General features: G+C 54.1%; 2 protein-coding genes across 7 annotated transcripts in view; one reads left to right on the plus strand and one right to left on the minus strand.

Annotated features, from left to right (window-relative positions):
* The window catches only part of CDH23 (cadherin related 23), a 420778-nt gene that overhangs the window by 37722 nt on the left and 368566 nt on the right, over positions 1-14490 (minus strand). For all 5 annotated transcript variants that reach the window (XM_037745824.1, XM_037745823.1, XM_017548835.2 and 2 more), the window contains 2 exons: positions 459-680; positions 52-171 (listed from right to left, as the gene is read on the minus strand). In XM_037745824.1, coding sequence (XP_037601752.1) covers positions 52-171; positions 459-680 — 342 coding nt within the window. The remainder of the gene's footprint in view (positions 1-51; positions 172-458; positions 681-14490) is intronic.
* Positions 4895-14490, plus strand: part of VSIR (V-set immunoregulatory receptor) — a 26976-nt gene continuing 17380 nt past the window's right edge. The window contains exon 1 of one of the 2 annotated variants that reach the window (XM_017548840.2): positions 4895-5159. In XM_017548840.2, the coding sequence (XP_017404329.1) occupies positions 5072-5159 (88 nt within the window). In that variant the 5' untranslated portion in view covers positions 4895-5071. The remainder of the gene's footprint in view (positions 5160-14490) is intronic. The other variant, XM_017548841.2, reaches the window with a different exon arrangement.

Raw genomic sequence — 14490 nt, forward strand, 5'->3', positions numbered from 1 at the left:
ATCCTTCCCCCACCTCCAAGCCCAAATTGGGGCTGTGTCCCATGCACCCACCGTGGTGGTAGAGGTGAGGCGGCAGGATAAGATGGGGCACTGGTCTGTGGCAGTGACAATCAGGGTGTAGCGGCCATGGCTGATCTCGTAGTCCAGCTCCTTGGTGGCACTGATGACACCCTAGGGACACATGGAAGGGACAAGGATGGATCTAGGGGTGGTGGGTCTGGGGCACCCTCTGACCAATCTGGGAAGTAGGCCCTGACATTGGAGCCATGATGGGGAACCCCTGCTACCCCTTAGCCCAGGATCCACTCCACCAAACTTTTCATCCTCCCACACTGAATGCCCCCATTGTTTCCCCTAGACTTCATCTTTGCTCTATTCCCCCCACAGTGTCACTGAGCTCCTCGCCCATCCCTGGAGAGGCTTCGTCCCTTGTCCTGATCCTGCCATCAGCTGCTGACCGTGTATCTGTCGACGTGGAAGGTGTTGATGATGTTGCCTGCGACGATGGCATAGATGACTGTGCCATTGGGCCCCTCGTCCAGGTCCAGTGCCTGGATGGTGATGAGGCTGGTGTTGAGCGTGTCTGGGCCCTCATCCAGCAGCACCTCATAGTGGGGCTGCTGGAACACAGGCGCGTTATCATTCTCATCCACAATGGTCACGTACACGTGTGTGGTGGCCTGTGGAAAAGAGTGGGTCAGGTCCTTGGTTAGGTGGCCAGAAGGATTGGGGTGGATCCAGATGGCTGCTCTCCTGGGCTGAACTCACTCCATGTGACTCACACAGGAAGGCCAAGGGAGAAGAAAGCAGCGGGGAGGTCACAGGCTGTTAGAGGAAGAAAGCTCAAAAGCTGCACCAGAAGCCAAGCAAGGTAACTGCTCTGTCCAAGACGGCACTTGCACCACCACTCCTACATCTGTGTTCACAGCAGACATCACTAATCAATCACAGAACTGCTGAGGCAAGATGCAAACTTGGGATCCTTGTTAGCACAGTGGTCTAGTGATTAAGACTGGCATATGGGATGAACTCTGGTAGTCACCCCAGCCCAGAGCTTTACCAGGGCCAGCGTCTTATTGAGCCTAGGTGTCCCGTTAGACTATAAGAGGCAAGAATGTGAGGCATTTGGCCCAATACCATATTTAAGCTTCATCTATCGTTCATGTAAGTGAAATAAATACGTATCTTCAGCATTTTCAAAAGGAGGACATTGGGTTTGTGGCAATTTTGTGGGCAGAATTTGCTGACCTGTGGATAATAAGACTCACAGAACATAACTTCATTGCAAGAACAGCTTCTACAACATGCTCTCCTGTGATCGGCCATCTCTGCCAATGCTTGGGGTCATCTGAACCACAAGTAATATTCAGCCAATCAGAACTCAGCAATCAGTGCTCAAGAACCAACTAGAAATGGTTCTTGCTCCCTTTCCCTGCCTTTCTCCATCGAAGATGTCCCCTGTGGACTGCCTTACCCGGGCTCCCTTGCTATCCAGCTTCCTGAAGGGCTTGGCCAGTGGGAGGCCCTGGCAGAAGATGAAAGCAGGGAGGAGAAAGAGGCAGGGGTGTTTCTTCCACACTCCCTCCATTCCTCACTGTGGTTCTGCTGCCCATGGCTGTGTTTCTCCTGCTTCGCGGCGGGGGTCCCCCTTTCGTAGCACTAGCTTTCACTGGGCTCCAGAACATTGCTTCCTCTTTTTTCCCTTTGGACACGTGAGTGGTAGTGGCTTCCTGTGGTTGGATGCTAGTCTCTGGGTGCTTCATCAGCCCTCCTAAACAGTCCCTGTATTAAACTATCTTCAGTTGAACCGTTTCTGAGTGTGCTATCTGTTTCCTGCCAGGACCCTAAATAATACAAACCATAATGAGTGACTAATATAAAATAAGGTGATAATCACTGCAAAGACGTGTGGGTAGAGAGGATGTGACTAGGCCATTGCCAGGCCAGAGAATAGAAAGCAGGCGGTAAAAACAACTCAATGTAGGCAATTCGCATATAATTTTTTCCTTGGGACTGGCTAGCTCTGGAGCTACCAACGGAAGGATGGGCAGATGGGCAGGGGATCTGGACCCAAGAAGGCTGTCCCTGCCCCTGGGGAGGCAATGATTCCTCTGAGACGCAGCTCTGGATCTTGGGGGTGGCAGGCATTGGGCGTTTGCTGAAATGGTTTCCAAAGCAGGTAGGGATGGCAACCTTGAAAAGGAGCTGTGTGACCTTGGGCAGGTCACATCCTGTCTCTGGACCTTTTCTGTTTGTTAATAAAGGACCTGGCTTGATTTCTAAATTTGTTTCTAGCTCAGATGTTGTGAGCTTCTGGTCTGCTGTCATCAGCTAAGTGGACTGAAGCCCACCATTAGGGAGGCATTCCTTTGGGTTGCAGGGTCTCAATGAATCTTAAAATAACACGCTCACAAGGAGGAAAATGCATGATTTAGCATTTCTCAAACTTTTCCACTAGAATGGAGGGGGAACTTGCACATTCTGAGGACTGCCCTAAATGGTTTGCCTCCAGAATGAAATATGTTTGCAATCTCTCATGTTCTCTTTGAAAGCCTATGTGGATTTTGCATCTTTCTCCATTGTGTTTGTGCTTGTTTTCATTAAAAAATATCAGTGGAGGCCCCAAATATTCAAATAAAGATGACTGTCAAGGAAGGCCACCATGCCCATCTGTGGCTCTGCAGGGCCTGGGGGCAGCTGTGAGTACTCACGAATGGTGAGGGGCTCAGCCTTTAGCCCTCCTGAGCCTCCTTACCTGCTGGCAAGAGTACAAGAGGGCCACCTTGCAGGAAAGGGGCTGAATTTCAGCCTCCCTGTTGGGGAGGGAGTGCTGACATTTCTCGCTTTCCCAAACTCACCCTCAAGACCCACTGGAAGTGGGTCCAACCATTGTGCAGGCTGTAGGGGCTGGGAGTGGAGGGGTTGAACAGAATTGTGCCTTAGAGCTCTCCTGCTCTGAGACCAGGTCTGGGCTTGGTGAGGGAAGGTGGGTTTGAATTTCTCTGGTCTCTGGAAGGAGGAGAAAGTCTGTGCTCCACAGGCCCTCTCAGCTGAGCCCTTCCTGTCTTGCCTGGTGTTGAGGAAACAGTGGTTGAGGTTTCTGGATCATGGCCCTTGGGCAATGCCTGTATCTCTCCCTGATGCAACCCCAGGGGGCTCAGTAGACAGCAGAATGGTGGGGAGAAAGGAGGTGGAAAGGGGAAGGGAACTAGCCCCCTGGGGGAAGAGGTTGGCAGGGCAGTTGCTTCCCTCTCTCTAATTCTAGGCTCTCCTCAGCTGCTAGGCCCTGGGGCAGAGGAAGTCTGGTTTCAATGGTGGCCTGGGCAAGGCCAGTCCAGGAAGGGTTGAGACAGGGTGGTGCTCTAGGGTCTCACTCTTAAGGGACCTCACCTCACTTTTGCTAGAGGATGTCAGGGTGAGAAGGGCCCAGTGTCCACTTTATCTCAGTTGGCTTTGTGGCTCCCCTGGTGGAAGAGAGCTCACACTGTGCCAGCAAGAAGGGCCCTGGGCTGCTTCCCGAGGTGGGGTCACAAGGCCAGGGGCATGCCCAAGGACCAGGGTTGTCCTGGCAGCATCTGGGGCTCCCATCCTGGGGGAGTTCCCTGGCTCCAGGAGGGCTGGGCCTGCACAAGGTCACTTAGTAATAACATGATGCACCAGCCGTCCTCTGTTGTAGCCTTCCCTGCCCTGAGAGCCAGGGCTAAGGGCCGCCAGAGAGCCTATGACTTGGATCAGGCCACCCACAGGGCCCCAGAATGCCTGGCTCCCATTCAGCCTTCCCATTCAGTTCCTGACCCAGTCTGACTCTGGCTGTCCTCTGCTCCTCAGCCTAGGAGTCACCTATGAACCCAAGACCCCTAAAGGGCCAGAAAAACCACAGGAAGTTTCAGCTAGACTGGGGTAAACTGAGTAAAACGGCTGTGCTCTCCTACTCCTGCAATCCCTGGTCCTGGCCACGATCACCTCCACTCCTCCATCACACTCATTCATTGGTTTGTCCATTCAGATAAAGGGCAATAAACACCTTCTCCATGCCCAGCTTTGTGCTAGGGACTCAGAAACATCAGGGAGAGGCTTGGAGGGCAGAAAAGCCAGAAGAAAAACCCACTAGTTGATTAACTCAGGCTGGAGGTGGTAGCCAAAGGGGGTGTGGACACTAAGGATTTGTGGGGGAAAAGGAAGGGTCAGGACATTTTGTGAAGTGGGAGGACCTGAGCTGAGCCCTGAGGGATGGGAAGAATTTGGGGAGGAGAGACTTCCCAGTGGTGCCAGCAGTGCTGGGTGCGGGTGCAAGAGCAGAGGTACTAGACGTGAGGGTGCATCAGAGTAACCTGCAGATATCCAGGCACTAGAAGGGAGGGCCCGTGCACAGCCAGGTGGACAGCTGAGGCCTTTTCAGGACAGGAACTTGCTGGATACGCTGTGGGGCATCCCAACAGGTGTTGCCTGCATACCTGTGTGTGTCCTGGAGCAGTGATCCTGGTGTGTAGTCCTGCACCTATTTTGTGTGTCTGTGTGCACGCACTCAAGATGCCTCAGGCTCTGAATCTACAGTTAAACTGGCTCCAACTTGCCTAGCTCTTCACAATGTCAGATTTCATCCACTCACTCATTCCACAACTGGGAGTGCCTACCACATACCAAGCCCTGATCTGGCTGGAGGATGTAGGGTACAAGTCTCTGTCCCCTGACCACTCAAAGGCTGGTGGGTGAGGGGAGATGCAAGCCAAGTCTATCACGCTGTTCGAGAGTGATCGACTTAGGCTGCGCAGCAATAATAATCTTCTCTCTGGTCTTGAAACTGCCAATCAAGTAGAGCTGACTCGCTGGGACGCAGGCTGGCTCTCCACCCACGGGGCCGGCCTCAGGGAAGCCCCTCCCACGGGGCCCTCGGAGAGGCAGTTCCCCCCACGGCCTCCCGGGGGCGCTGCGGGGGGGGGCCCTGGAGTGCGGCGCTGGGGCCGCCCACCACGCTCACTCGCTCGCACTCACTCGCGGGAGGCTTCCCCGCGCCGGCCGCGTCCCGCCCGCTCCCCGGCACCAGAAGTTCCCCTGTGAGTCCCACGGCGACATGGGCGTCCCCACCGCCCCGGAGGCCGGCAGCTGCCGCTGGCGCTGGGGATTCCTGCTCTTTGCTCTCTTCCTGGCTGCGTCCCGAGGTAAGGTTGGGGAGGCGGGACACTGGGGAAGAGCTGGGAGAAAACAGCAGACCAGGGTGGGAACTGCGGGATGGGAGCGTCCTGGGAGTCCTCTCAGCCTGCGTGACCGTGCACCCCACTCTACCCACCGCCCAGAGGCTGCTGGGACCCCTGGCCAGGGCGCAGTGGCAACTGCCAAGTGCCCCAACTAGGCATTGGGCACATCTGCATGCTCTGACAGCTGCCCAAGTGGCAGGCAAGGCTGTACCCTGAGGGCTGCCTGTCCAACCCTTCCCTGAACAGAGAACCCTGGGGCACAGGTAGCTTCTGCAGAGGAGGAGAGGCACAGGGTGGGGGAGGTCAGTGTGTTCTAGTGGACGTCACTAGTTTTTGACAGCCGGCATCCAGACTGACTCTCAAGTCTCAGGGCTCCAGCGTCTCAGAGCACACAGAGGATGTGGTATGCTCAGGCAGTGCCCCATGCCCTGGCAATGCCCCTGACTGAGCCTTGGCGAGCACTGGTCACAGTGAGTCCACTTTCAGACACAGGAAGAACTGCCCACCTGGTCCCTATTCTAAGGGTCTGATGGCCCAGGAATAAGTGGTCAGCTGATTCCTACCATCCTAGCAAGGCTGCCACTCAGAGGCCAGTGTGGGGCACTGAAGAGGGCGTGGGACACTCTCCAGCTCAGCCACGAGCCCCTTCTGGGTCCCTGGATAATTTATGGCATCTCTCTGGCCTCAGTTTCCTTGGCTTAAACACAGAAACCCACATAGGGAAGCACCACTTTCTCCATCCAAAGTCCAGATTCTCATGTCAGCATGTTCATATATAGTATCCTGGCCTGCATGCAGGGACTCCCGGGCTGGGGGCAGAGGCCCTGGTACCCATGGCCTGGTGCCTGGTTCTTGCCTACCCAGAGCTGAAGAGGCTGGATCTCTTCAAAGAGCCTGTGGAACCAAACTTTATGGGGAGGACCCAGGGAAAGTATGAGTCATGCAGGGACTCAGAAGGAGGCAGGAGGGAGGTGGAGGGCTTGGCAGAGGGACCCAATGGGCGGGATGGAAGAGAAGGAGAAGGGGATGGGATAAGAGGATAAGAGGGAGAGGAGGAGGCTGACCTGGAAGATACCTCAGAAACAAGCTGGGTGCCCCCAGGCTGCAGGCTGTCTCAGCACTGGGGGGCTGGCCTGGGCCTCTGAGGAGGAGGAGGGCTCCACATCCCACAGACACAGCTGCCTAAGCCCCAGGGTGATGCTCCTCAAGGTGACAGCCAGAGGGAAGTGGAGAAAAGGAGGTGAGTGGGTAGTCTTAGCACCAAGGCCATGGCTCAAGGCAGGGCATGGCTTCCAGAAGGAGCAGGGGATGGCGGCAGGCAGGCAAGCCAGCATCCCACCTGTCATGGGCCACCTGCCCTGCCCTGCCCTTTCAGGTGATCCTGTGAGGCCCATCCTGCTTTCTTGCTCACTTCCTGCCCTCACTTGGCTGGGTTACCCTCTGTTCAGCAGCCCCAGTTTGGGAAACAGTTCCAGAGAACCAGGGCACAGGGACCAGCTTGTGGAGCACCCAGTAGCAGAAAGGCCACGAGAGGAGCTCAGGACGCTTCCCCCTATATTGCTTACACGGCCAGGGGCCTTTACTCCCAAAGGTCTTGGCTACTCAAACAGCATGGTACACCAAAGGGCCATCTCTTCCTGGGCCCAGCATAGGGAGATGAGTTAGGCTTGATGCAGCTTTCCACGGAAAGGAGCCAGAAGTATTTGAATTGCTCTGGGACTCAGTATTCTGAGCTGTCATATGGACACACTATAATAGGTATTCACCCAACCCCCTAGGACAGTGTGCACCGAGGGAGAGAGCAGAGGGGAGGCCTGGTGGCAGGCATGGTCAGCAGGATCTGTACGCTGAGATCGCTACCAGCCTGCCGAGGTGCTAGGTTGCCCTGGGTGTGACTGTCCAAGGTCAAAGCCTTTATGCCTGGGAAGGTGAGATAGAGTGGCTGGGGCCAGCCTGTTCTCCAGTTCTTGGGGTTGGGCCAGCTCTAAGGAGAATGGTAGTGATGAATGTGGTGTTCAGAAGTCCAGGAAACACCAAAGATACCCCTTTCCTGGGCCTGACTCAGGGTGAGATGGGAGGAGGGGAACACTATGGACCAGGACCCAGCAGACCTCAAGGGTGGCAGAGCCTCTTCTTCCCCACAGACATTCCCAGGACCTGTGGCAAGTACTGTCCTTGCCCTGTCCTCACAGGCTGACTCAGGAGTCCCAACCTCTGGGACTAGCACATTCAAGTTCACTGGGGTACGCTCGGGCTAGGGACGAGAGACCCATCTTCCCCTTGACAGCAAACCAGGCTGCAGGGTCTTGTTGAGTAACTTGGTGCTGCAAACCTCTGACACAGCAATGGTCAGCTCTTAGGAAATCCACAACCCACTGCCCAGAGGCTCCAGAGTAGAGAGGAACAGGCTCGAGGCCAGTCCCTGGCATGAAGGGGCATCTACCCAATGCCAGGGGATACCAAGGGCCAGCAATACTGGGAGCCCCTTGCTGAGCTGTACTGGTTGTTCATGTTTCCTCCCAAGCAGGGCAAAGGTTCTGCTGGGGTCTGCCCTTCCTGGGAGAGGGTAGTCCAGGCAGGAGTGTGCTGCTGAGAAGCTCAAGGGGCCACCTCCCTATCTGCACACAGTGTATGGGGTCTTAGGATTGAGCAGATGGAAGGAAGAAAGAGGTCCTCAAGGAGGACCTGCTGGCAGTGACTGAGCCCCACATACCAAGCTTGAGGCCCCAGGCTTTAGCCAACCAATGATGCAGGGTCAGCCTGGTCTCCCAGGGGAGGGTAAGCCAGGGATCAGCACTGTGGCTTTCAGTGGTCCCATGGATGCCCTTAGCAGCAGTCCTGGCATGCCTGTGTACAGCCAAGCCAGGGACCTGAAGGCCAGGGCTTCTGTACAGCCCCTCACTTAACTCTTGGGCTTTGTGAGTCACTCAGACCTCAGTTCAAATCCCAAGATACCCATTTACTGCACTGTGACATTGGACAAGTTATTCCATATCCCTGAGAAAGTTCCCCTATCTCTAAAATAGGGATGAAGACACCACCTCCCTTGGAGGGCCACTGTGAAGGGCCAACGAATGAACACTTAGCACCCGCTGCTCGTGAATACTGTGTAACATTATGGTATTTCTTGGCTTCTGCAGGCCACATGCCACTGGCTTTCTATCTAAGCTGTTTGCTGCCTATGAGGCCTTATGGAGTGCTCAGGGCCTGGGAAGGCATTGGTGAGCTTCACTGGGACTAGATTCTCCTAAGCCTGGAGTGTGAATGGTGCATGGGCTAGATCCAGCTACCTGTGAGCTCCTATAGGCCCTCATAGTCTGCAATGCCCATGGAGGTGCCTGCAGGTTCTCCTCTTAAAGTTGTCCAGAGACAGGGACATTGCAACTTGAAGGCAAGCCTGATCTTGGGTTTGCTTATCTTGGTGGGATCTTCCTTACATCTGATCTTTTTACATCCAGTCCATTCACTTTGGCTGGCCATCCCCAAAGGCAAAGAAAGAGCATCCCCAATGAGGTTGCTCTGCTACTTAACCAAGCCAAGCAAGCCCATTCCTTTAACCTTTCTCTGCTGTTCACTCATCATGGGAACACAAACACACACTTCCCCTTTGTCTGTGCAAGGGACAGGTTGGGTGACATGGTCTCAGCGAGGCTGGCCACCCCCACCCCCCTCTGAAGGGTAATTCCATGACGGTGTTTCCCGAGCTTCAGTCATTTGCTTAACACCTTTGTGATTTCTGCAGTGTCTGCCTTTCATCGTATTTACTTTTTTTTTTTTCTTTAAATCTATTCATTCTTTTATTTGAGTATGTAGACTTTTAAAAGGAAACTTTATATTGCTGTCATTAGTGGAAAGCCAGTATCACTCGTCATAAATAGAATAAAAGCATAAAAGTACGTAACAGGAAATCCATATAAGGGTATTAAATTCTAGTTGGAAACTTTAGCCTGGGGAGGCTCTGAGTCTGAAAATTGCTGCTGTCCCGCAAAAAATTAAAATAAAATAAAATTTAAAAAGAAAAGGAGATTAGAGTAAGTGAGAGATGTTTTACAGACGTATTAGCATCAAACTGGGACTTTCTCTTTGATGTGATCAGGACTGAAAGACTTGAAAAGGGAATAACCTCTTCTGTATATGATTCAGTGTTATTTAATATAAAACCAAAAGTAAAACTATCTTTGTGACAGACGTGGCCAGGTAAGCTGGGCTTTCATTGGTCATGACATCTGTCCATCTTCAGGAAGGAGGTGGGGCCTCCAGTCAGTCCTCAGCTACCTCTAGTTTCTAGAAAGTAGTCAGATGGCACCACACCTCTGGAGGCTAACTACCAGGGTTCAAATCCTGGCACTATCACTTATTAGTTGTGAGGCTTTAGGCAAGCTACTAATCTCTCTGTGCTTCCATTTTCTCATCTGAAAAATGAAGATGATCCTAGTACCTACCTCATAGGATGGAAGGATTACATAAACTAATCCATGTGAAAGTGTTTAGAATGAGGTCGGGCATGGTGGCTTATACCTGTAATCCCAGCACTTTGGGAGGCTGAGGTGGGAGGATCTCTTGAAGCCAGGAGTTTCCAGCCAGGAGACCAGCCTGGACAACATAACGAGACCCCATTGCTACAAAAAACTTAAAAATTACCTGGGCATGGTGGCATGTGTCTATAGTCCCAGCTAGTTGGGAGGCAGGGGTGGGAGGATGGGAGGATGGCTTGAGCCCAGGAGTTCGAGGTTACAGTGTGCTGTGATCTCACTGCCACTGCATTCCAACCTGGGTGAAGAACAAACCCTATCTTTCTGAAGAAAAGCAACCAAACAGCTGGGCGCGGTGGCTCACACCTGTAATACCAGCACTGGGAGAGGCTGAGGCGGGTGGATCACATGAGGTCAGGAGTTCAAGACCAGCCTGGCCAACACGGTGAAACCCTGTCTCTCTAAAAAAATATAAAAATTAGCCAGGCATGGTGGCAGGCACCTGTAATCCCAGGTACTTGGGAGGCTGAGGCAGGAGAATCGCTTGAACCTGGGAGATGGAGGTTGCAGTGAGCCGAGATTGCACCACTGCACTCCAGCTGGGCCATAAGTGAGACATTCTCAAAAACAAAACAAAACAAACAAACGACAACAAAAACCCAACCAACCAAACAGGTACTTAGAATGATGCCCAGTACAGAGTAGTAGGGGTCAAAAAGACTTGAGCTGGACCCTGAGGATGTGTTCACCGCATAGGAGCATGAGGGTAGCTGGCTGGAGCAGAGAGCCTGGGCTGCACACAGTCCTCCTCCAAAAGGGCCTGGTGAGTCTGGGAGGGCGTCATCCACAGAAGCATCCACAGGCCAGGACCTCTGGCCAGCTGCCCAGGCCCTCCCTGGGGAGGTATGCTAGCCTCCAGCTCCAGCCCCGGATGCACAGACGCTTTCCCAAGGTGCTGGAAGTGCCGCTTCCTCCAATAGAGCCTGGCTTCCCCTTCCCAGCCCCGTTGGTCTGATGTGAATGGATACTTCCTGCGGGGGCAGGTATCAATAAACACATCTGAGATGCCCTTTGTCCTCACTGGCCAAAAAGCCCCAGGGCAGACTTGCTGCTTCAGGGCCTCAGTCTTTGCCTTCCGAAGACGCTTCCTTTCTTAGCCCTGGCAGACCCAGTCCTGATTGGTCCCTGCCTCTGTTTCCCTCTGCATCTTGATAAAGACAGAACTTAGACTTTTCCTACAGCCCCAGTCCCAGCCTGTGGACCATCCTGGGGGATGGGGCCTGGCAGGGAGCTGGAAACAGATCCCATTCTCTTTGAGATGTCCTGTGAGACCAAGGACGGGACCTTTTGCCAACACCGGCAGGCAATTAATAACTGTTTACTTGACAACCCGTAGCAGCTGGTCAGAGTTCAGCTATTTGGGTGGGGCCTCCTAGGCTCAACTAACCAAGCTTGGGTCCCACCTCCAAAGACTGGGCCGTTGCCTTGGCGACTGTGGGCTAAGCTCACGCCCCGTCAGGAAAAATACTCAGGCCTGTCCACACCCACACACACCCTTCCCGTGCACACCCACAGGGGTCACCCGGGCCTGCTGGGTGGAGAGGGGTGAAGGTCACAAAACTGGCATCCTGAGGAGATGACAACAAGAGCTCCCTTCCCTCCCTTGTACTGGGACAGAAACATCTGAGGGTGCCACAGCTAGACAGCACAGGCGCAGGCCCAAGTTCTGGGCAGACGTCACTGATGGAACTTTGCATTCCCACAGCCTCCCTGCCTGGGCCTGGCTGATGTTAGGACCTTGGTAAATATTTGTGGAATGAAAGAATGATGTTTTCAGCTTGGGTCTAAGGCATAGAAGGGACATTGCATGGAGGGCGTGGAGGTCAGTGCACGGTCAGGGCATTCTCTGTAAATAGCTGAAGGATGAGGCATCAGCCTCGCCTGCCCACTGGTGGGTTCTAGAGAGGTTGGGGGCTCTTCCTGTCTACAGGGCTGGCCTGTTTAAGGTGTGAATCTCAGCTCACCCACACAGGGCTGTGTGGCCTTGGGCAAGTCACTTGACTTCTCTGAGTCTGTTTCCTCATCTTTAAAATGGGGATGATACCACCCATATTGGGGTGTTAATGAGAATTAGATGAGACAGGTATAAGATGCTCAGCAAGTGCCTAGCACATAATACATGGTCATAAGACAGCCTTGGCAGGGCACGGTGGCTCACGCCTGTAACCCCAGCACTTTGGGAGGCTGAGGCGGGCAGATCACAAGGTCAAGAGATCAAGACCATCTTGGCCAACATGGTGAAACCTCGTCTCTACTAAAAATACAAAAATTAGCTGGGCAAGGGGGCAACTGCCTGTAGCCCTACCTGCCCGGGAGGCTGAGGCAGGAGAATTGCTTGAACCCAGGAGGCAGAGTTTGTAATGAGCTGAGATAGCACCACTGCATTCCAGCCTGACAACAGAGTGAGACTCCGTCTCAAAAAAAAAAAAAAAGACAGTTCTTCTCTCCTGCCCTCAGGATTTCAGAGTTGGAGGGGGCCTCAGGAACCTGGGACAGCCCTCAGGTTAAGATGAAGAAAGGGAAGCTCAGAGAAGGGCGGGACCTGCCCAGGGGCACACAACAAGGGCACAGCTAAGTGGACACTGAGGCCCAAGGACCTTGCAGCCCCAGCCAGAGTTTTACTCTTGAGACTCAGGCTTTCCCAGGTTCATGGTGTTCTTCCTGCAGGTGCCCCTGCCTCTTTACCTAGTGGCAGGTGGCAGGTGGGGGGTGCTGGGTTTTGACAGCAGCACAGGGACTGGACAGTTCCCACCTGGCACATGCTCAGCCCAGGCCCCGGGTCATTTTCCTGTCCCACATGCTCTCGGCCACCCTGGAGCCAGGGGCCTTCCTCCCCACCCACTTTCCCCGGTCTCTGACAATGACCCAGGTGTCTGAAAGGGTCTGTTCCTGACAATAAGCAACATCCTCTCACCAAAGCATTATAATTTTAGTCAGGCTGCACAGACGCCCTGACAACACGCGTGCACGTGCACAGGCGTGGAGGCTGAGGGGTGCATGCAGGCCCTTCTGTGTGGTTGTGTGCTGCCTCTCCCCCAGTGCCAGGCCTTCGAGTGTCCTCCCAAGGACAGGCTGCTGTCTCTAAGGTGTGTGTGCTGGTGGTACATAAATACCACCAGAGCTGGCCCTGGAGTTGAATTCAGCTCCCAGCCTGGGGTGGCTCTGGGGTAGGAGGCGATGTCAGCTGGCCTTGGCCCAGCTGGAGTCTCAGACACAGTAAACGGGATGTTTCCTGGCCCTCCCTCCCTCCCCAGGACAAAACCCTTGGTCCTCTCCTGTTCAGCCCTCTTGCCTGAAACTGAACATCCTCCCCTGCTGCCCAAACTTGAATCCTAAGGCAACTTCTCCTTTTCTCTAAAAGGGAACAGGTCCTTTGGGACGTATGGGATGGGTGGCCAGTATGTGGGGGATGGGGAGGTGTGGGGGATGGGGAGGTGTGGGGGATTGAGCAATGCCCCCTCTCAGGCCCTCCCTGAACTCTGCTTCTCTCTGTGGCCCCCCGTGTGTCTCAAGGAAGTTGCCTCCAGGGCTGAACATCCCTTCCCCACTGCTGCGGGTGCTACGGGTACAATCCGGGGGTCATTAGACCCTGATGGCTCCCCACCTGGTGCCCTGCCCCGCCTTGCTCACAGGGACACAGGTGAGATACTTGCTTTGGCCACTACTTCTACTCTGCCTGCCCTGCCCCACCCGCCCTGCCTGCAGCCCCGCCTCTGCTGAGCCAGCCCTTCAGGCAGCCCCTGAGGTGTGTGTGCTGGTGGTAAATGAATACCACCAGAGCTGACCCTGGAGCTGAATTCAGCTCCTAACCTGGGATGGCTCTGGGGTCGGAGCGATGTCAGGCAAAGGGAGAAAGGGGCAGAAGCTGGGGGAGGTGTTGGTGGGACCTGCCACACGGCCTGCTGGGGAAGGGGGCAGCACAGGGCCCACTCTTGGGGCGGGATTTGGTTCTTCCTGGGAGCACGTGGGAGAGCCCTTTCCCTAGGTCCTCCCTACTTCTGTTTCCTGGCTGAGCCATAATTTTGCAGCTGCACCCACTCCTCTCAGGTGTGACGGGGAAGTCCAGGCCAGCACAGACAAAACCAGGGGCAGAGCCAAGCTTCCTAGGGCTCCTTTTCCACTGAGCCTGCTGCCAGGGGTAAGGGCAATGGGTTAGCAATCAGGGGAGAGTTGGCTAGTCCCTGTACTGCCAGGCTTCCCCTGGGGACCGTGGGTGGATCGTCTCTTCTCTGAGTCTGCGAGTCAGATTTGTAGCATAATGGGTTTGGGCAGTAGAGTCCCAGGCCAGCTAGCCCAAGGAGCCACACTCATTCATCACAAACTCAAATATCCATGGGGCCAAGAAACCGGGGTGAGAGAGTGGTTTTTGAGAGGTGGAATTATTAGGGAATAGTAGGGACTGTGGCAAACTGGTGTGCTGGTGTCCCCCAAAAGCTGCTACTGAGCTCCAGCTGACAGTTGCCCTGTGGGAAAGCTGGTTTTGCATTATCTTCTGACTTTCTAAGGAGAGCTGGAGGTCAGAATTTTCATGTCAGATTCCTAGTTCTTAAATGTTGCAATGTCAAGAAAATTAAGATTTTGAGGATCAAATGAAATATGTGTGAAGGTTAGATGTGGCCTGTAGGCTTCCAGTTTCTGGACGTTTTTCTTTTTTTTTTTTTTGAGACGGAGTTTCACTCTTTTTACCCAGGCTGGAGTGCAATGGCGCGATCTCGGCTCACCGCAACCTCCGCGTCCTGGGTTCAGGCAATTCTGCCTCAGCC

Source organism: Cebus imitator, unplaced genomic scaffold (assembly GCF_001604975.1).
Source record: "Cebus imitator isolate Cc_AM_T3 unplaced genomic scaffold, Cebus_imitator-1.0 Scaffold215, whole genome shotgun sequence".
In the NCBI taxonomy this organism is placed as follows: domain Eukaryota; kingdom Metazoa; phylum Chordata; class Mammalia; order Primates; family Cebidae; genus Cebus; species Cebus imitator.